Source organism: Lepisosteus platostomus, chromosome 4 (genome assembly GCF_059453375.1).
Source record: "Lepisosteus platostomus isolate fLepPlt1 chromosome 4, fLepPlt1.hap1, whole genome shotgun sequence".
In the NCBI taxonomy this organism is placed as follows: Eukaryota; Metazoa; Chordata; class Actinopteri; order Semionotiformes; family Lepisosteidae; genus Lepisosteus; species Lepisosteus platostomus.
Window position 1 is genome coordinate 61,495,771 of NC_142614.1, and position 23,907 is coordinate 61,519,677.

Consider the following 23,907-nt stretch of genomic DNA (forward strand, 5'->3'; position numbering starts at 1 on the left):
ATTATTCATATAACACTTTACCAATGGGCTGAAATAATTTGTTTCTGATTTGCTTCCTCAGTGTATCTTCCAAGCAAAAAGCTGTGAATTCTTTTCAAAATGGTGTTTTATTGGGCTGAATAGTTAATGGCCATAGAAAATAATTGAGAAAACACAACTGAAAATCAGGCATGTTGCATACAGTACAGTATGATCTAACCAAAAAGTCCAGATAATGTTTGCTGCTACTTTAAACTGGTTTAATTCCTCACACAATACTATGTAAATGTTCTAATTATAAGCATTTTTAATTGATTTATTTGATACATTTTGTGAGAATTTTACACAATACAAACATATTTTGTAGGGAATTTTATGTCAAAACAGTCGCTATCACTGTAAATTTATTTTCCATTTATGTTTTTGTAAATCATATAGCATCGTAATGACACACATGAAGTAGGTGAAAATTATTGCATTGAAATTGTGAGAATATGTGAAAAAACGTATTTGCTTTGTATTTTTTCCCCCAGCTTAAAATCTAATGTTTGTTTTTTCTTTCAAAACCTGCTGCATTTAATACCACAAAAACAGATAGAGATTCAGTGAAGGTAAGTGTAGATTTCTTGTGTTTTTAAATGTTTGATGAATTATTGGATTAATGTGTTTATTTGGTTAAAAATAAAGATTGTTGTATAAAAGAACCAAGAGACCCCATATTTATGCAGGTTAACTTCTAAAGTCATCATTAGAGATGTTAATTTTTTTCAGAAATATTAGATTTTAGTCATTTGTTTTCATTCAGTTCATATTGATTCAGTAATAACAAACATTACTTTAACAATTAAATTATTGAGAATTATGATGTTGTAACTTGTTTAGAATTAAACAAAGTTGTGTCAATGCAGGGTTCTTGAAGTAGCAATTAGGATCTGAGTGCAGTGGAGTTCAGTTTCATCCTCCTTACAGGTTTTTATGTATGTAGAGATACACTTAACATGGTTATTAGCCTAGCTTTTTGCATCAGACTGATCTGTTAGAGGTTTAAAAGTGGAAAAAAAATACTAACGTGAAAAAAGTGTGGATTTTTTTGCTTTACATGGATTTTTGAGAATTTTCGCATGTTGAAAAATAGAGCACATTTTCACAGTTAATTGTTTCTAACATTGAATTGCAAGTAGCTGCCAGGCTATTTCACTAGCAGTGATAGAACTTTGTCATTTCAATACCGCATGGTGTTAAAATGGTCTTTCTCCATCACTGATTTGGCAGAGGAGCAAAGTGATTAAATTCAAATGGCTGGCTATTACACTAGCAATTTAAGTTGGCATGGCCTTTAAAACTGTATACAAAAGACTCAAATTACAAAGAGTAAATTAAGCAGGGGTAATAGATTTCTTTGCTAAAATCGTTTTTTGTTTCCATCTTTGGAGAGTCGACACAAAATACTATTGTACTTTAATCCGAAAGTGTACAGTACTATATAGTGTTCTAAATACATATGTGATAGGAAACCATGTACAATTCCGTAACACAGGTGTCCAAACTATGATTGTGAATGGCGAGACTGTGCTGTGTTGAAGTGTTTAGCTGCGTAAGGCGGTTCAGAAATATATTCCCCAATGATATTTACTTCAACCTGTTGCATGTGTTCAGAGATTGAAATTTCCTTGGTAAAATTAATGATTGACTACATAAGCCCCTAGGTGTTGAATTGTGCATTTTGAGTATTAACTGTATTTAAATGCGTTCCAGGGAATCACTGGTGCTTGGAATTCAACACCACTTGTCTCTGGTGAAATTTTGCTGTTCAGATTTACCCTCTGGATGAGCTGAATTAGTGATAAGGCAGGCTTATTAGTTCTGCTTTGTTATATCATTTAAGACAATTCCTGTAAACCGTGACATTTCCTTGCTGTGCTGACTTTTTAAAACATCAGAGTAATTTATTTTAGCACTAAGGGAACACTGCCAGGCTATCAAGGTAAAATAGTTTGCTAATTTCTTTAAATGTTCTCCTTGCTGCCCAGAGCAGCAGTTTGTCGCTTGTACTATTGATCGGTTGCCCCTTTAGTCCCTGTGCGCGAAGAGAGGCTCTTTATGATTGTCTGCTATAAAGCTTGCAGTGATGCTTAACAGCTAGAGAGTGCCACTTGCTTGCAGCCACTGTCGGCATTGAGTTTGAAGTGATTTATTCCTGCAGGTTAATGCTCCTTACCATTTAGCAGGTAATGATTATGACACAAAATTCTTACTTGTATTTAATTTTCTCCTCCTCCCTTGCCTTGTCTATATGCCAACAAGTAGTGCTTATGTGAAATAAAGAGCTGGTTTTTGATCCTCCACTAAGGAAAATTTACGTGACTTCTTTCCTGAATGTATTTATTGTTTCCTTTTTCACCCTCTAAAAGCTTCTGGGGAAAATATCTGGGGAAACATCCAAAACCTCTCTGGCTAATTGTTTTTGCGTTTATCCTGCATTGTAGGTAACATTTTATTGACAGAAGAGATTTCCCAAGTCTCCTGTTGTTTAATTGTAGTAAATACTGTAGTGGGTTTGAAGATCTCTCTTCATGTGAGTCATGAGACAGAATAGGGTGTGTAATGGTGACATATGTCTGGTCTTTATGTACCAGTAAGTCTGTAGGTCTGTCTGTGCTGCAGTTAGAGGGTAGGGAAATGTGAGGGAGCCAACAATTTAGTGTGCTGCAAAATGGAGTAAGTTTGTGATTGAGGTTTTTCTATTATTGGAGATGGAATACAATTATTAAGATATAAAAGGAGTGAATAAAACTTTTTTTATTTTATTTTTTATTAAAAGATTTTATTTGATTTCTTCGGTGTCATTTAAAGTCTTATGCATGTAACTTTTTATCTTCTTTGAAGTAAACAAACTGATGAAGAACTTATTCTATACAATGTTACAAATGTTTTATCTCCTAAATGTCAAAATCAAAAGCATGTTTTTCTGAAGTACATTGATGTAAACAATTTTACAGTATTTTAAAAAATCAATCAAAGTTTATTTATCATTAAATGCAGGTGCAGGACATCCACTTCTGTAGTTCCAGGGTTCTTCACAGCAGTTTATATCTGTTCTGTGATGTAATTTTGTTCCATGTTTTACTTGATGTCTTCTTTGTTGTCTTTGTTAATTGTAATGAAATATTCAACTTGGTAGTCAAAGAATACACGAATAATGGTCATGTGAATGCTCAAATTGGAACAGTGTAATTAGTGGAGTACCTCATAGATCTGTTATAGGATCAAAGCTCTTCTCAGTTTGTATCCATATAAATCAGAGGTTCCTAAACCTGGTAGTGGTGGTATACACTAGCTGGTTTTAATTTCAGCTGATCTGCTCAGTTAGAGGTTATATATTCACCCTGCAACTCAGAACTGGCAACCCACTGAAGCTAAGCAGGTGTGAGCCTGGTCAGTACCTGGATGGGAGACCTCCTGGGAAAAACTAAGGTTGCTGCTGGAAGAGGTGTTAGTGGGGCCAGCAGGGGGCGCTCACCCTGTGGTCCACGTGGGTCCTAATGCCCCAGTATAGTGATGGGGACACTATACTGTAAACAGGTGCCGTCCTTCGGATGAGACGTAAAACCGAGGTCCTGACTCTCTGTGGTCGTTAAAATCCCAGGGCGTTTCTCGAAAAGAGTAGGGGTGTAACCCCGGCGTCCTGGCCAAATTTCCCATTGGCCTTAACCAATCATGGCCTCCTAATAATCCCCCTCTATGAATTGGCTTCATTACTCTCTGCTCTCCTCCCCACTAATAGCTGATGTGATGTGACTATGGCTGCCGTCGCATCATCCAGGTGGATGCTGCACATTGGTGGTGGTGGAGGGGAGACCCCATTACCTGTAAAGCGCTTTGAGTGGAGTGTCCAGAAAAGCGCTATATAAGTGTAAGCAATTATTATTATTATTATTATATTACATATAAATCACAAATGTTAAACGTCTACCCTTAACATGCTTATGAAAGTAATGGTTTTGACCAGAAAGTGTGTGTATCACACACAGGGCCATGGCTGGAACCCCTCAGCTAGATTCTGGTGAAGTTGGTAAATTAGTTAAATTCACAGATTACATCAGAAAAGGAGGACAATCAAACTTTGTAGAAGCAGCAATGAAATTCCAGATGATGTAGATAAAACTGAAGACTTGGTAATTCCCTGCATTAACAATATTATGTTCTAATATTATGATCTACATGCAGGCAACACATTATAATAATAATATAAAAATATACAAAAATATAATCTATAAATATAAGACTGGAAACGCTGAGCTTGAAGAAGCTGATAATGAAAAAGGCTTGAGTTAATTCATCATGTTCCTCCTCTTGACAGTGTTTGGAAATATTGTATAATTTAAATGAGGGGATGTTATGATAACATTGCACAGTGCATTAGTATGATCTCATTTAGAATACTGTGTGAAGTTTTGTAATAGCGTTACAAAACATATTTCTGCTTTGAAATCAGTATGAAGAAGGGTTACTAGATACATTTCTAGTCTTAAAACAGTCGTACACTGACATTGCAAAAGCAAATGAGTCTTTTTATTTTAGAAAATAAGTCCATAGGGCAGCACAGTGGTGCAGTGATTAGTATTGCTGCCTTGCAGCACTGGCTTCCTAGGTTCAGTTTTGAACATGGGATACTATCTGGATAGAGTTTGTTTTTTCTTTCCAAGTTGGTCAGTTTTCTGGTTTCCTCCCAGAGTTAAGACATCCTGGTAGGTGAAATGGCTTCTGGGAAAACTTTCCCTGGTGTGAGAGTGTGCACCCTGACATCCCTTCCAGAGTGTATCCTGCCTTGTGCCTGTTGCTTGCTGGGATAGGCTCCGGCTTCCCTTTGGCCCTGAGTTGGATGACGTGGTAAGGAAATGGATGGATAAGACTATAAGGGGTACAATGATATACAGTAAGGACCCCTTTTTGAAGAATATAATGGTGAATATTGGAGTGTTCAAAATCCTCAAAAGCATTGACAAGAGTTTTTCAAACTTAGCAACTAAACGTGAACCAAAAGACAAAAGAGGAAGGTGCATTCAAAACTGAGAAGTTTGGAAGTCTGGAAGAAGCTACACAGCCATCTTGTGTATACTCATACTCTGGCTTCTTTTACAAAATTGCTAGATGAGATCCAGTGATCAACAAACAAGAAGAGTCAGTCTTTCTAACCCATTTAGTTTTTGTAGTTTATTGATCTTAGGATGTCATTCATCTGTTTCTTGAAAGAAACCTGGGTATCAGCTTCAACAATATGGCTTTTACATAATCCTAAAACCCTTTCCCTCCCCTTTGTAACCTTTTTTTATTGTCTAATGGTATTATATCACTTTTGATTCTATTTCCACAACAGAAATCTTTTAAGCAGATTGCCAAGAAATAAAAAAGGCCTGTAGTTTTTTTATTCTTCTGATGTGCACATTGTCCACTGACAAATCTTTAGCTCAACTCTTGGAACATTGTTATTCTCTCTTAACTCTCTGAATATCTGGATATATATATATATTTCTGCTGGATTAACAAGTTAACGTATCAAAGGTTTTAGCATGAACTAGACCATCACATAAACCATTTAATTCATGATTGTCCTTGTAATTCTAAGAATGTTGGAAGGAATTATGTGATAGTGTAGACAGAAGTAAAGAAAGCTTAAAAAAACTCTGCAGGTATGGAGATGTCAGTGTCAAACCCTTGAAAAATTGTAACAAATCATTAGGGTCAAACATACTGTGGAGTATGAGAAAATCTGGCATAATGTTTTGTAATGATCTGTACTGAGGCAGTAGAAACCCTTTTCTCCAATGCAGTCTACAGTGCCAGGATTTGAAGACAGACAGATACTCCCTTCTAATATATTCCTACCTTCAAGGAAAACCCTACAGAAAGACACCTGTATTAATAATTTCACCTTGGGGAGGCCACTGTACAGCACTACAATTCCTGGGAGAGTTATGATTGCGGTAGAACCAGTTACTCCAATCTGTTTCATAAGGCTTCTACTTTTGTCCTGTGGAGTAGATGTACGTAATGAATACTTGGTGTAAAAATGGCAGCCTAGCAGATTTGATCTGTTCCTCAGCCTGGGTGCCGGGCATGATTCCTTTGTCTTACTGCATGAGAAAATTCTTCTGATTGCTGGAAAGGGACTTAAAAAAAATGTACCTTGGCAAATGTGAAATGTGTATTTCAGAATTCATAATGGAATCAATTAAAGATGCATTCAGACACACAAAGATCCAAATTTCAAGAAACAGAAGACTGACGAATGAGCCTTAGCATTGGTGTTTAGAATTTGTGGGCCAAAACTATTGCAATACAGCTGTATTTTTCAAAATGCATTGCAGCCCAATGATAGGCTTAAAGGGCAAAATTTTGACCTGTGACATTTCTGAAGTGAAAGATTTATACCTTCAACATTTATCAAGTGGGCATGTGTTACTCATGAAATGGTTGAAAAATCTAAACCAGAGGGAGAAAAAGTTGCTAGCACATAATTATCAAATGATAAATTAACAGTATCTGTGAGCGTGCAGGTCATTATTTATATTTAACAGGTAGGATACATTTGTAGATGTTAAAAATAGAGGAGGCCACGATAAGCATGGTAAATTATCACAGGTTGCTGACGAAAATAAACATTGTTTCATTAAAGGTCTCTGTTCCAGTAGATGCACTACAGCAATTCTTTATATATTAATTGATCTTCGCCTCTGGCCAAATGAATTCAGGGATCCTAACAGGTACCTTAATTCTAGAAAATGTGTTCTAATTGTTTGTTTGTGGAACATATGAATAAATATCTTGGGGACATAGGCAGTCCTCAGGTGGTGAATATGAACAGATTAGTGATATGATTGGGTATGACATTCTTATTTGTTACAATCTAATCACGAAACTGTCCGGTGAAGCAGAACTAATAATAATTAGCAAGGCACCGTGTGCTGTATGAGCCTATCACTTCTAGTTGTGTAGTCTTTCTAGTCTACCATTGTGTTGTAAGCTATTTTTTCTTCTAGCTCTTCACTTTAAAGGCTATTGAATAAATGTCTTACATTCTTACCATTATTCGTCCCTTTTAAATATGGAGCCCTTGAAATGTGCTACTTCAATACTTTAAAAAAACTGTGACCCATTTAACAACGGTGTATTTGGCAAAAGTGCACACACCACTGTTATTTATTTATTATTGTTGGGATTGTTATGAATTCAGTATTTTTCTGCCCTCATAGTAATAACTGAGTGACAGAAGTGTGTGTGTGGGGGGGCATTTTCCAATGGCAATTAACCCATTACTATGGCTACTACTGCTGTGCCTGAGAAGCTTATAGCGTATCCCCATGACAGCTCCTGCAGGATTGCTTGGCGTGGTTTGCTAATACCGATGGGATGTATAAGCCTCAGCGCATTTTAAGAGCGCATAATTAAACCTCAGGCAGTAGATACTGGGTTCAATGTGAATGGTTTGGTTTTCCAATCTTGGAAGCATATTTTGCATAATTAAGTCCTGTACACCTCTGCATTTTGACTCATTAGCTCTTGTTTAAGCTTAATACATCGATACATTGTTAAGGCTTAAAGGTCATTTAAATTCGGAATGGAAATGTCTTTTTATGAAATCCGCCAAACTTTAAAAACTATCCAGACTGTCAAAATATCAGAATCATAAGTACAAGGCTTTTATCATTGGAAAAAGGGTGTTTTGTGGTGCTTTATGGTAAAAAATGATGTAGGACTGACTAATGTGATTTAAAGAGTATGAAACATGCTTCAATTTATCTTGCTGTTGTGGGGAACCAGAATTTGATAGCAGTAGACTAAAATCTAGAGGGAACACAGGGATGGACTAAGTTTTCATTGCCACATTTTTCCCAATTGCAAAATAGGGACTTAAATCCATAATCCCCTTTCCTCCAACAGTTATGATCATGTATGATCAATAAAGGAGGACTTTTGAAATTTACAGTTGTTCTTGATAAATTCATTGATACCTTATATATGTGTGTGTGCAACAAGATTGTTCTTAGGTTTTTTGTGTTTTTTCCACACTGTTCTTTATCTTTATTTCACACGCGCAAATTAGTATAACGTTTCTGGATTTCGTCTTAAAGGTGCTAACCAAGTTTAACCTGTTTCTGTTTGTAGCATGGATGCCTCAGCAGCTTGTGCTTGATGTTTGAGTTTTTTAAAGAGGCAGTTTGGAGCAAGGAAATGCAAAACTTACATGTGTATCTTGGAAACAACCGAATGTGTGGCTGTAAAATCTGAGTCAGTACTGTGCCATGCTTAATTAGTCCCCCAAGCAGAAAACATTTGTTCAGCTCTCACATTTTGTCATTAATGGATTATGAGGAGATTATAATTCCTTTTTTATAGTAAGTGCACACTGTAGTTACTCCTTAAATTAACTGACTTTTAACACATTTACTGTGTGGTAAATTTCTAAAGTGTGGTAGGTATATACAAAATCTCTAATTTTTAGCATGGTGTATGATGTTTTTTGATTGCTGTATCACCTTAAGCCAAAGTTGTTCAATAAATTACAATGCTCAGGATGTGCAATTTGGAAATAAGGGATGTGAACCTTGCTGAAGGTGTACTTTTTAAGATGATGCTACTCCATTCATATCTGAATGTAGCTTCAACTACTTAAACTACATAGAGTGCTACGTTTTATTGATTAAAGTTGAGATTTACACCCACACCGCATAGTCTACATGCTTTGATGCAAATTCTGTTCCTTGGAAATGAAAGCAAGCTGCAAGTTGAGAGGCTATTTTTCAAGCAAGCCTCATTTCAGCAGGACTGATGCATTCAAACAGTAATGAATACTGAATTAGCAAAGAAGCCATGGTCAGAGCTTTTCACTAGGGCTCTTGTGGCAGTGGCTATTCAGCTAATTCTCAATTGTGTATTTGGGTGTAAATCACATTTGATATGATTAGCTCCAGCCAGCTGATATATTAAAGATGACAATGAATCTTTTTCATGAGCAAAGCAGCCATACATGCCCCACATGCATTTATGCCACAGGAGGGGAAAAAACTGACAGCATTGTTGAAAGTTGTGGTAATAACATTTTGCATTATATCAGTTGGTCCTACAATTTTGTAAAAGAGTTGGGTATTATGGATTATAGTATGGCATTTCATATTATATATAATATGGTATTAAGGTGCACAGAATATATGTTATATATCTGCTTATAAAAAGGAACACTTTGCGGTGTTTGGAGTATAATACGATTCAGCTGTTTTGTACACTGCCACAAGATAAATTATTCATTACAGCAATTGTACATAATGTACATAAAATATTAAGCAATTTTCTACTTAGTGTATAATTCAAAGCAGACACACACGGATAAACATCCTCCAAATGAAAACGAGCGTCTCTGACTTGGGTGTTGCAGAACGCTGCATGAGGTGGTCCCACATGGTGGATTTATTCTTGTGGTTTTTGCAAGGAATTGTCATTTACAGATAACATTGTATGTGAACTCATAAAGTCTGGTTTGCTGTGAACACTATAGCCTGGACTGTATTACTTACATATTATTACCCAGCCCAGCTTGGAAGCTTTGATTCAAAATATCGAACTGTAGCTGTATAAAGAATGGGAACCATTTGAAGGTGCTGCACTTAGGTGTTTTTTTTTTTCTTTTGGAATTGCTCTGAGCATACAGTCGTGTGTTGAATTGGTTAGACAAATGAGACAACAGGAAAAGGGTGGGCGATTTGGATGCCGGCTCTTTCAAGCCTGTGATGTAGTTTTCAGGACAGCGCGTACACCTTTCCCCTGCAGCATTAAAAATGACATGTTATATAATTCCCACAGAATGTCATGGTTCACTAACAAAAATCAAATTGTATCATCGAAATAAATTGAAAGTAAACAAAAGGTCCTGAATTTCCATACCATATCACCTCTGACTTGGAAAAAAGTGTCACTCAATTATAATGTACTCATTTTGTGCAATTAGTATTTTTTTCCCTTCTAAACTCTTGGGTATTCAGTGTATGCATTTCAATTAATTGCATACAGCTTAACAGTGGAAAAAAATCTGTTTAATTGACAGCTCTGGGAAAGGGATCAAATAAGATTTTTAATGTAGTGGGCTTAAAAGTTGATTTGCTCAGTTGACAGACACTTGGCCTTTTGAAAGGCAAAATAAAATCAGAAACAGTACACTATCCAATAATGTGAAAGAGTGGGAAAAAGCAGATCTCCATGGTAACAAAGCCGCTTTCTCCATGGTCTCCTAAGAAGTGCCCTAGAAGCAGATGTCTGAATTGAGGAGCTGTTTCTGACCCCTTTAACATAAACAAATAACTTCTAGGCAGGTGTTGGAAATAATATGGAAATCCTATTACAAGGCCTTGGCTTCCTGTCAGTCAGAGAGCCTCATGTCACAAAAGAAAAGAGGAGGCCTTCTGAATAAGAGTTTATTCCTGCTTAGGGTTTAGCTGCCTTTTTCTTTTTTTCCCATGAAATAACTGTCTCTCTCTGTATCCCTTCCTCCTGTGAGATTTTCATTGTGATTTGCATTTAGGCTTTGCTTCTTCACCTCCCTCCCTTAGCGATCCATCTTGCTCGCCTTCAATAAGTCCACGGATAATTCACACTCGGCTTCTGGGAGGTGCCCCTCTCCCCATCCCCACACGACCTTACGACCACCAGACCAGGCTTGTTCAAACCTGTTTGTGATGGCTTGTGCTGAAGGAAAGAGGGATGTTGTAGGCTGAGGTATTACAGTCTCCCAACATTGCCCTCTCAAAGTCAGTGACCCATTGTATTGTGTCAGCGGACTAATGTACCTGCCTGTGCTGTGCAACATCCTTAAAATTATTTGTAAATGCTTCCTTAGGGTTTTTTTTGTTGACTAAACAATATTATATTTAATATTTGCTATACGGACAACATGATAAATGCCTTTCATTAAATTAACATGGAAAAAATGTAGTCAAATTAAAATGATCACTAACAGATACATCAGGAATTGAATACCATATGCTTTTGTGTATGTTTATGTATGCATGAATTGTCACATCTGTTTCATATATCAGAGGGCTAATATAGACATTTTTGCTTTGTTTTATTGCATCTTCAGTTTTGTGCCTCTTGGGTAGACCTCCTCCTCCTGAAATTTCTTGCTGTTGTTGAGTAGACAATCAGAACATATTTGGTATGCTTCCTCTTTGTGCTTTTATGACTCAATAATAAATTATATCTAAGCCTTGCCACATGTTGTGGATAATGCGTGAATTTGAACAATCTTTAGCATTTCCAGGTGCTGTGCATGTCCGGATCCTTCTTTAATAAGGTTGAAAGAAAGCAATAATTCTACTAGGGCAAAACCAACGTTTTCCTAGGGTTTGAAACACATAAGGAGATTTTTCAAATGTGTTGTTATTCTACTGCTTGTCAGTTTTTATCCTTCCTAATAACAAAATAATCAAACGTAAGCTTTTTGCCTCTAGTCTTGCACAGCTATAAGATTTTACTTTTGAATTAATGTATTGCATATGGTAAGCCTGCCTCTGCTACATAGAGCTAATTCTCTCTAAGACTTGGTTTAGCACCGTATCTATATAGCAACCAGTTCAAGTCACTGAAGCATTTAATTGCCGAAGGATGATTTTGCTATATCCATTTGATTCCTAAACACCCCTCTCCCTTTTCTTAAGACCCAGTAGTTTAAAAGGCAAGCAGATCCCCCATTACCCTTAACCCTCTAACCTGCAGGTTCAGATTAAAGTAAGGGGCTTTGATTTAGAATTTAAAATGAATTATATTAAACAATGTCAAGTGAATAAAAACCTGCACAATAGCAATTACCATATCCTCCCCCTCTGCACCTCATATTTTTTGTTGTCATCTCTGTTCTGCCTATTGTTGTCCTGAGGAATTGCATAGCAATGCTCTTTAATAAAGCTCTGCGGGTTAAATGTGGATAAACGCAGAACAAGGTTTCTGAAAGCCTCACTATTATCAAGCAGCATTTCTCGGACTATAGTCCCTGAGATGCACTTCATAAAGCCAATAAAACGCACACTGGTGGTCTACCGTTGCCCTAGCAACGGACCACAGGGCACGGCGTATGTGAAATGCATGAACATCTGTGAATTAATCTCTTTAGTTTATTCTTTTTTCTCTGCACTGATTGGGCCACTCTGGCTTGTGTCTGTGACATTGCGTGAGGAGGGATAAGCTTGAGAGTTCCCCAGGGCCCTGCCCTAAGTGGTTGGCGGAATGGAAAAGTGAAGTGAGATTTATCCAGGCAGCGCTTTCAGAGGTTGAGGGATTTAGCCTGACAGCACTCTCGGTGGGATGTTATTAGCTTACTTTCTGCTACAGCGGGGAAATGAATAGAAAATTTTCTAGTAAATCTAGGCATTAGTGGAGGTTTTATTGGTCTGTCTGGCAAAAAAAAAGGCAGGATAAATTTATAAATAATCGCTTTTGTTTTTTATTGGAATTTTTAAAAACTCTGTCCCTCCCCACTGCTAACATCCAGCTGCTCAAGCTACATTTGAAAGACTTGTCTTTGTTAGAAGCTGATGTTTGTGTTTTTCCTTTTCCCCTTCACATTTTGTTGGTATTTCCACTCTCAGGTGTTCTACCTCCAGGGCTGTGATTGTAAACGAACGGTGGCCCTGTCAGTGGACCACCCTAGTGAAATATTTTAACCCCTTTCTTCTCCTCTCCTGAATGACCTTCCATTCTTCTGTGCAGTAAAGTGTGAATTAAAGAGTCTTCATTGCCATTAAAACTCCAGCATGCTCTCTGTGGCAGTCCCCAAAGATGGCTACTGACAGATGTTTTCAGTTCTGCAGCTGTAAACATCTGTTGTGGGAGTTTTTGGAAGGAGGATTTAATTAAATAATAAATGAAAACCTGCTGTTGAAATTTATAGCATCCTCTTTAGAAATTCATACTGCCTGCATGTCCTCTTTATGTATTCCAGTCTTTGTGAGCATACAGTAATGGGGTGTTACAGATTTTTTTTTTTAGCCATTAAACACAGAAGCATCTCTATGCTCAGCTACAGTAGCTCTGGCAGGAGGACAATGATGAATGAAGTTGTTGGGCACAGTGGTCCATGGGAACAGACCAGACAGAGCAGGGCATATTGGGATACATTAAAGGAAAAGATGAATAAATAGCAATAGAAGATGAACCAAGGTTTCACAAAAAATCAAGCATCAAACATTAAAATCAAGCCTTAGTCATCTTTATGAGATTGCATATGGAGTGTATTTCTCATCCTTTTCATAACCATACTTAGGTTTTTGTCAAAACATCTAAAATATAATCTATATGAATTTAACTTTATGATATTTTCATTAAACTTTATTTTCAGAGACATGTTAATGTCATTTTATACATTTGTTTTCAATTTATATTCGAAATAAAATATGAAGGATTTATATGTAGGATAAAAGTTTAGGATTTTGCACGCCTGTTTTTTATGATTCATTTTAAATACCTATTTTAATGCGCTGCCTGTGATGTACTGTACTCCAGGAAAAATGTTTAAACTATGAGAATGGAATAACTATGTACAAATATGTAAAATGTGTTTTAAAGCTTTTATAGGGTTTTAAAGGATTTTAAATTTGACTTACTTTCTTCTCTTACAGAATAGCAGATTAGGAAGAACGTAACTTATGTTACTGTGCCTCTAGCAGTGGAATATATTTGAATACTTCAGTTGATGCTGGTGTCAATCAAGTGACAACATGTTGCTGCTCCTTTTCTTTGTTAAAAAGAAAATGAATAAACAGTGGATGTAGTCATAGTGTAGGGCGTTTCAAGAATTGAATGTTGTAAAGTTTTGGAAAAAACATTTTGTTTTTTCATCCATCCAATCCATCAGATTAATTAACAGAGAAGCTTCTTATTCCTGCAAGGGTCTTGCAACATTAAGTCTTACAGAGCCTTTTAAAACCTTCTGGAACCATAGGATGCAAGAGACTACACCTTGGAGAGGATACCAGTCCATCACAGGGCACACACCCTAGACAAGACATCAGTCCATCACAGGGCACAGTAGGTATATCAGCAGTTTAGATCAATTTAGCTTAATCTGAAAATTCAACTGATTTTCTGTCATGATGTAATATACATCAAGTCCAACTGCTTTTTGGGTAGTCATTCCTGCTAATTTCTACAGAAAATTTGGTATTTTCAGAGCATTCCATAGAATATAAATGTGATATTCCATGTGATATAAATATAAATTCCTGGAACACTATATTGTTAGTTTCTTATGAGGTTGACAAATATCTTGAAGCATGACCTAAATATAAAATAATCAAAAGAAATTATTTAAAAAACTCTTAGAGATTTGAACCTGCTGGTATTCTCACCATTGTTGTCCATTTTCTGCTCCTAAGTTCTTGAAATTTAGGTATTTCTATTATCCTTGGTTGTGTCTTTGTTTTTTTCTTTAAGAAAACTATTTTTTTCATTTTAATATACTTAATGTCCCATGATTCCTAAGAAATAAAGGCATTTTGAAAGTGATGTAGGTAATGTAGTCAGATTTGATGGTACAGATGAAATTATATGTACTTATACGTAACAGTGTTGTTAGAAGTCAGGTTCTTATAGTCACACTTTCAAATCCAGTGTGGTTTGCTGTGGTTTACAAGTGTATAAACATAGTGACCTCTAACATAATATTTATTATCATTATATCACTACTGCACATTCTGAAATGCTGAGCAATGGCACCCAATCCTCTTTTAATTGCTGCTCATGGCATGTTATTCCTTAACCTTATGCAAGGGTATTGACCAATTCCAGCTTAACATCAACTGACGACTTATTCAGAATGAAAATTGATGCAGGCTGTACCATCACCTTCCTGACTATTTTGTAGTCGTGTCTTTAGCATTTTCATTTGCTTTATTCCTCTGCTCTGGCAATGTGTGGAAGCATTTGGATTTGTGTCTTTCCATATCCTGTGCCTTTTCACACACTTTCAAATTGTCGATAGACTTGCATTAACCTCTAGCCACCACACAACAATACCTTGTAAGAAGAACATGAAGTGGTGAATGGTTCACAGGCAGTCGACCCTAAAACTAACACACACACACTCCCTCTGTGCTTGAGTTATCCTGTGAATTTGCTGAAACAATAGCATTTCCTGCTCCAGAGAGTTTACAGTGACAGTATTGACCCACACAGCTATTGGGTTTCACTGCCTTTGTTGACAGTGCTGTCAGTGAAAACAGTCTGAACATGGATTGAGCAGCTGGGTGGATAATTGTGAGGATTTAGCTTTGGTGCCATTAGACCTGCTGTTTGTGCTGCTTGTTTGCTCTTCCTTTTCTCTGGTTGTTGACAAAGGCATTAGATACAAATGGGAACAAACAAAAGGCTGAGATAACAGGAGTGCTTGACAATAACAGTGATTGCAATAGAGGGAGAAAGAGGACTCACAAATAGGTAATTTTAGAAGCGTAACAGGACCCAGGAGCAAGGAAGGTGTTGAAGGGTATGTTTATATACACTTTTTTGCTTCCTTCTAGATTCATTGTCCGATGAATATCTAACTTGACTATAGTTTACAATTACTAGTTCTCATTATTATGCAGCTATTGGAGGATAATGGTTATTTTCAAGGTTTCTCTTTATTATAAACTAAAACTGTCTGCTCTTACCGTTGTGCACCATTCAAATGCAAAATCCCAGAATAAAAGGCTTGGATCATATAGTTAAAATATCTTTGTTGCACTGGGGCAGTTTTTAATTCTTTTAAAACTTACAGCACAGGTTGGGTTTAAAAATGAAAACATTCAAATTCTGCCCTGCTTCCTCTTCTAACCAGCTCAGAACAGGCAGCTTACTTGTTACAAAATAACAGCTGTTATGTGCTTCTGACAGTCTGGAGTTTCATTGCACTGATTTGTAGCGCTGTCAAATGACAGGATTTTGGTTTTAGTATACTGTATAAATGTATAAAAGGTATTTCTGTGTGTGTTATATACATAAAATATATATTGATGATGCAGTACAAACATAATAAATGAGTATAGGGACCAATGGCATTTGTTTAGGTTTAATGTGCTTTGCTGAGATAGATGTGAGTGCGAGAACTGGTCTATATGTTGTTATACTATATCTGCCAAGATTGATTTGCTTTCCTGTTCAGTTATTGTTTTTCCAACAGAGTTAAATCTTCTTCAGAATGACATAGTGTATTTATACACAGGAAATTGAAATATTTTGTTAACTTTTCAGGGTAAGACAGAATTAAAGATTGTATCCATAACAGAACCATGAGTCTTTGAGGTAACACAAAGCGATTAATATAGAATTAAAATAAACTTTTACATCATTTCTTTCATAGCCTTTGAGAGAGATGGCATGCTGTCCTCAATGGCCTATGCCTTTCTCTTGTTCTTACTGTCCTGACCCAGCTGCTCCAATCACTTTGTGTCTCAATTATCTTGCCACCATCAGTGTGGCAAAAGTGAACTGGAGGAGGGTATTCAGAGTCCTTTGTGTGATTGATTTGCTCTCAAACACGACTTGTTTCAGACTGTAGATTTTATTCACTTCTGTATGTTTCAAATGAAATGTTATTGACACCGTTCTCTGAATAATTAGAATCTTTTAATGAGATGCTGTTTGAAGTGCATTTAGAAGATAATGTTTAAAGAATTTAAAATTATAAATGTGCAGTATTTTAACTTGGGAGAATTATAAAAAAATCGTAGCTCTTACATTAGCAAATGTTGAAATAGTAGCTGTTCCTTCAATGTATAGCACACTCTGTAATAGGCACTTCTTCATATTTTCATTAATAAATTAATAATCCAGAGAATTCAGCATAATTTAAATCCATACTAATTTAATTATTTAAAGCAATTCAATTAAAGCAGAATTTAAATAAAAGTTATAAGCAAATACAATTTAGTAGAAAAGTTAAAATTGTAACAAGTCAGTTATACCATTTCTATCGAAGGTAAAGACATGAATCACGAACAGACACAACAGAGGTCAAACCCTTCATCAGCCTCAAACCATTGACAGTTATTGGTTTCAGCTGGCATTGGTGGAGATAGAAGTAAAACAAGGCTGAGCCTGGTGAGTACAGGGATAGGAGACCTCCAAGGAAATCCAGGTTTCTGCTACAAATGATGTTGATGTACCAGCTGGAGGCACTCTGTACCAGGACTTCCAAACCAACGTGGCAGTATGGTGGCTAAGGACACTTCCATGTAGGAATACCGTCCTGTGGATGAGATGCCCTGAGGTGCTGACTGCATGGTCATTCCTGGCTCATTTCCACTCCGTGCTTGTACAATCTGGCCCTCCTCAAGTTCCCCCTTAATTCAATTGGTAAATCAATTTCTCACACGCTCTCCTGATCTGTTGTGTAGTTGGACTGCTGGCATGTAATGGGTGGGTGCTGCACTTCAGTGTTTAGTGAAGTGGGTCCCCTTCTGTGTGTAAAGCACTTGGGGATCCTTTGTGATGAAAAGTGCTTTAAACATGTATGACATTGTTTTTATTACTCAGACATATTCAAGGCTACATACACACTTATTGTAGCACTTTAAATAGATGGATTTATTCTGTTTTGTTAAAAGTGATTAATGGTTAGTAGTAATAGTGTTTTTTTAAAAGGTGGTTGCCACCTGCTTAGCATAAGAGATCATACAGAGCTACTGGTAATGTAATAATGCGCACTTATCCAATGCAATGTATTGATTTGATTGAATTGCCATTGTGAGTAAGTGGCTTGTGTTAGAGAGAGAAGGGAGCTGAGCAACAGCACAAAGACGGCAAATGCCTGAGAATTGAGCAATTCTTCCCAGATTGTTGTTTATACTGCTGAAGGAATATATCAGCTTTGTCAGAAGATTTAAGTGCTTTTTTTTTTACTCAGGCACACACGATGCTAAATTTTGTTCACTTTCTAATCTTCAGTTCCACAATTGCGGTCATTTATTCTACAGAATGTATGGCATACCATACTTGTTTTCGGTAAGAATGTGCTAAAAACAAGAATCATAGATTTACATAATTTCTGTTCTTTACAAGAATGTAAGGGTGTGCTGTGCCCAGTGAGTAAAGACAACATGAGGAACAATCAAAACACCACATTTCTCTTAAGGCATTGTTTCATCCACATTATTCAAAAACAGAAGAGAAAACAAAACTGTCTTTCATCTCAAGGTTGGGATTGCTCAGTTGTACATATAGGGGGCATTAACTCTTCAGAATATCACTTTTATTTTGCTCTGTATTCTTGGGGTACCTAGTGATGGAGAATCTTTTAAAAACCTGACATTTTAGAATGCTTGACTTTTCGTGATGCTTGAATGGCATCACAGTTGCATGGCATTCGCTTAAACAGCGATTGCCTGCTGTTTTTAATAATAGACCGCCTAACAAAGAGAACTGTGTGTCATTGGGAAGAACATAAAGCTTCCTATAAAATCAAATGGATATTCATCTTTTACAACTTTGTGATTGAATTTATTTCTGATTTGCAAAGTCACCTTGTACTGACAAATTTTCAAAGATCTGTTAATAGTGAAACATCTGTGAAGTATAACAAATATAAATCCTCTAGTGCAGTGGACTACCAACGTTGACTTAGGGCCTTCTTTCATTTATTGGAGCATTCATATACACGTTAAAACAACTACCTTAAGTGTTAGATGTGAATGGTGACCTATGGGCCATTAATTAGGCTGTTAATTAAGGAGGACACTGTTGTATGCCTTGAGTATGTTATTACAGGTTCTGCTGTTGAATGATGATAATGTTAAGTACCTTCAATGAGGGTTTAAAGCACTTAATATGTCTTAAATTAATAAGATAATATTATAAATAACTCCTTTATAATATGGCAGCTCTGTAAAATGAGACACAAATGTGAGGTTATGTCCAGTAAACATAAACACTCTAAAAATCAAGAAATATAATTGGTAGCTTTATATTAAGTGCAGCCTACAAAGACTTTCTAACATTGAAGTCCTTTGTCATGCAGTGCTATATTGATGGATTTGTTGTATGTAATTTAGTTGACTGTATAAAAAAATTGAAATAGCATTTTGGGATATTGAAGGACAAGCAGACTGTCTTGTTGAGGGTTACTGTACTTCTATACAGTAACTGGTGTGATTTAATTTAGAACTAAACTTCCTAACTGTCTCTAGAGTACAGCACAACCACCTCAAAAACAAAATTCCACAGTAAAGGAATTCAAGCTTCTCATTACAGTTGTATCTGTGAGGAAATTTGTCAAGTTATAGCCTAAGGTCGTTCCATGTGAAATCAATCAGTTTTACCTCACCTCCATTTATTTTGATAAACATTTCTATGTATGTTTGCCTGTGGGGGAAATGGTTACAGTGTAAATGTTAGGTCTGGGTGAGATCCCATTCATGAGATACAGCTTATCAAAGGTGACCCATTTTTGACACCCACATCCCCTCCATCACAGAACACTCACTTTATGAATTAACTTAGATAGATGGTTGTAGTGTTATCTGAAAGCTTGCAGATAGTCCTAAAGTATATATATCTCAGCAGATAATAAAAAGGGAATTTTATAACCTATGTAGCTCTAACTCTGTTTCCTTTGAGTTTTTGTCAATTTATGATGTATTGCAGCTCACATTTCCTTTACCAGAAAATTCCAATAATCCCAATTCATGATTTAGGAATTCAATTCAATCTATACCTTAGTGTTTGTGAACAACAGTGGATAAGGTAGATGTAAGCATGGCGCTGAAGCTAGCCACTTGATGCTGAATGTAGTCGATACCACACTTATACAACAATGGTCCATGGCTATTAAGAATAAATCAGATTCGGGCCCTTCTCTGGGGGTGCTCAGGCTGAGCGAAACCCAGTAATTGCTTTCAATCGCTGTCTGCAAGAAAGAGGCAGGTCGCAGATAGCACAAGAAAAATGTTCCCATGGTGTTTGCGACCTACATTTGGAGGGAAAAAATGGCGCCTACGTGATAGGAGCTCGATGTGTGGACCGTTTTGTTCTGTGTGGCATTATTATCTAAGGAGCCATTTCCCTTGGGATCAGCTGTCTCCCAGAGCTAACCATTTTGCAGCCTGTAGCTACTGAAGTATTACCACAGCTGCTGCTGCAGCAGTTTGATTTCTGGAAGTCTAGCACGCTTTCTGATTGGAGGTCTTTGCCACTACTCTTGAATTACAGTGGCTGCATTTTAACCATGGCAGGAAAAGCACTATTAAACACCTAGAAATAAAGGTTTCTGATTGAATCTCAAAAGCTTTTCCAGATCCCTGAGCCAAAGTTTAGTTGTTTTTTTAAATACTTAGTCGTTCTGTCCTTTACAGTGATATAAGAATGCCTGTGGCAGAAGGGCCTGTACCTTCACCAGAATAAGTATTAATTTTGGATGTGATATAACCTAATTGAAGATGTTAAATGCACTTCATAAAGATATGCCTACCGTTTCATTACATATATATATATGTTACATCGGATTGAGTTAAACTGGATTTAGTGCTCTTGTTTTGTAGGTTGTCCCAGTAATGATGCTTTTTAAGAGTTATGGTTTTTAGTGAAGCAGGAGCATTAATGATTCATTAGCTCATTTTTTGAGTGTCCACTGTCTTTAGTGTAGCCCAGACTTATTGCAGTAATTCACAAGAATGCAGGCAAAGATTTTATTTAAACCACCAAAATATTTATCTAAAACAGTTTTGTTATATTTAAACTGGAAATACTTTGTGAAGTGCCCTTTATAATGAAAAGTAGGAGTGGGACAATTAACACAAACCTTTTTTTATTTAAAACAATTTTATATTCTTAGCTTGTTTTTAAAAAATTCTAATTCCAGATGGATAATAGCCAGGCCTAATAATCTAAGCTCCAGACTGAAAATTAGGACTGGTGTTTTCCAGAGATTTCCAATGTTTTCTTTCCTCAGATGACCTACAATTTATGAAATTCCTGTATATATTTTTACAAAAAATGTTAAATTCTTGGAATTTTAAAAGTCTTTGTAACTACTCCTTTCCTTACTCTTCTTGCATCTAGGGATCCTAACTACAATAATTCAGCCCATAGAACAGGAGTGATATTCCTTCAAATGAACCTCCTTCCTAGGATTTGTGGTTAGAATTTACTATAGTTTCTCAGCACTGAGTTCTTTGTGATAGATGACATTTATTTATACAAAAGCTATAGGCATTTTTGCAAATGCAGCTCAAATGATTTATTATTCATGAGTTATAAATTTCTTAAAATTGAGGTTGCTGCTGTCGATACCTTATGCATACATATGTGTTGGTGCACTGAGCTTGCAGGTAAAAGCAGGGTTTTGCTTTTCTAATTGAAGAAAAAGTACTTCTGGTTTGTCCAAAGAAGATTGTATTTAACCCTGATATACCTGCACAGTTACTTTATGGCAGAAAAAAATCAGACAACTGTATGGTGTATGGTGCAAGTTTTTGTACAAATGATACTTTTTGATGCTTTAAAGTGGATGTCTTCTTAATATTAAAGAATTTCTTCTAAATGTTTGAGTGTTTCTGTATATTGGAATATTGCATATTTTAATGTTGCAATATGTCTGTGTATTTTCATGCCCACGTCATCTGCTATTCATATTGTATGATATTTCTATGAGCCGTTAAGCCATGAACCTTTTTCATTGCTGGAAAATACTATTTATAACTGAAGACTGTTTGCAACTTGGGTTCTCTTTTGTCATGACTTCCTCAAGGTTGTCTTTCATCTTACCATTTAGTATTTCTATTCCCAGTGCAATTTCTAGGCCTTTCAGTGACATGGTCAAGAGGCCCATCACACTGGATCCTTTATGTAGAACCTAGTTCTTCACTTATCTTAAAAAAGCTGTAAACAGGGAAGGAAATATGGGTAGTATATGCAGTATTATATTCTTTGTTTCTGGCAGAGCTCCAGAAAAACAGTAGTCAAGCAGCACCTGAGTCTGTCATTATGTAATTAAATTAATTTAGATTCATGTTAATGAAAGACTTACATGAGGGTTTAATTTATGGGCTTATTACTTTGTTGAAGGTTAATGGGTACATATATTGTGAGTGATTTGAATGTCCTGATTTTTGGTTTTGCTTGGCAGCATTTCAGCTGTTAGTAAAAAAAATGCTTGCAGTATTTTCCCGTGCACTTCTTTCTAAGGAACTGTAATTTTTCATCCCTTGCTGTTTTCCTTTTGGATTTTTTTCCCCTCATCCACTTTTCCCCTTATGTTAACTATCAGCTTAACAAGAGAGACTTATTTTCTGTGTTTTTACAGCATGTTATGGGATATGCCAGTCCTTTTTCATAAAGATTTCTCGGTTAGACCCTGGTAACTTTGGCTTAGCCAAAATAGGTTGCAAACTGTGCATAGTGTCTATATTACATGAAAGAGCTATAAAAAAAGATTAAAATATCTAGTTTTTTTTTTAAATAATAAGCTATTATTTTACTATGATATACATCTTAATGACGTAATATTAGTATTTTTAATTTTTATTTGATATGTACGTTACTAACCAGTGCTAGATCTGTTTTTATACTTACCATAGCTAGCTTGGACTAATAAACACTAAAAAGTACAAATATAATTATTTTTATTAAAGTAAATTGAATAAAACCATCACTCACACTCAGCAATTTACTTCAGAACCTCCTGAGTATGGAAGTGCTGAATTAGCATATTATTCTAATATACCCCAAATCATTGCTTCACCATTTGTTGAGATATGATGCAAAAAAGTTTTATTTTATGGATGAAAAGCACATATTGCAAATAGCAGATTATTCTGAATATGCCTCAAAGAGACACATGTGAGGCTTTTTAACTACATGAAATATGGTTACGTTTCAAATATATGTGGACTTTGACAATTCCTTGCTTGCAGAAAACACATCAAATGCATTTCTATTATATTTCTTTGGGTGAAAAATATTTGCACCAGAGTGAAAAAGGGGTTGGTCACTCACAGGGAATGTAACCCTGATTGTTATCCTTCAAGGCAGACTTGCTGTTGAATTGCCAATAGGTCTGGATGTCTAGTAAGGTAGCATTCAGTAGCTTTGTGCAACCTTGGAACTGTACCAGAGAGCATTTATGTTCCTAAATGTGCATGGAGTATGTGTACACTTGGCCATGTATTAAAACAAAACCTAAATAATTAAAATAACTATTGTGTTGTCATTAATCATAACTGGCTTCCTAGCTGTGTTTTCCTGTAAGGATTTCAAAGCATTTTTCGATTCATAGAGATACTCTGATGGCCCCCTACCTGAAATGCTGCTCGGCTGGAGGCAGTGTCTGTTGGCACATGGCCCAATTAAACACTGTCAGCTTCCACAGTAATTAACTTCTTTATCTGGCTCACAGGAAAGTGAGGAGTGTAGCTTTATTAGGGAGCTAAATCACAGCATCGCTGGGTGCTGAGGCCAAGCCACTCACTGTCACTTGAACTCATCAGAGAAGACTGCATGGGGTCAACCAGACCGGAGTGTCTACAACCATAGGCCTGTGCTCAAGAAATCTTCCTTTTGTCTGCTTTGCCACAGATTCTTGCAACTTGTCATTGTAGAAGAATCATATTTTTTTGTTTTCCACTTGTTTTGTGCTTATAAGATTGGCAGCTAGTTATGTGAGGATGAAAAAAACACTGTAAACAGTAACATACAGTACATGAAAATCAAGTGTTTACAACAAAGCCATTTTTTAAAGGGAGCAATAAATTAATTATAATAAAAAGAAAACAGTTGTCTGAAGAGATTATAACTATCTTGGTATTGTTGCTTGTAATGGCAGCAATCCACTTCTTTTTTTTTACTTTTTTGTACTTTTTTTAATCCATAGCTGGTAATGAAAATACTCCTACCATTACGACCTGCATGATC

General features: G+C 36.2%; 1 protein-coding gene across 5 annotated transcripts in view; it reads left to right on the forward strand.

The window, feature by feature from the left end:
* Positions 1–23,907, forward strand: part of LOC148673559 (transducin-like enhancer protein 4) — an 85,352-nt gene that overhangs the window by 34,301 nt on the left and 27,144 nt on the right. For all 5 annotated transcript variants that reach the window (XM_088630168.1, XM_088630170.1, XM_088630166.1 and 2 more), the window contains one exon: positions 574–590. In XM_088630168.1, the coding sequence (XP_088486294.1) occupies positions 574–590 (17 nt within the window). The remainder of the gene's footprint in view (positions 1–573; positions 591–23,907) is intronic.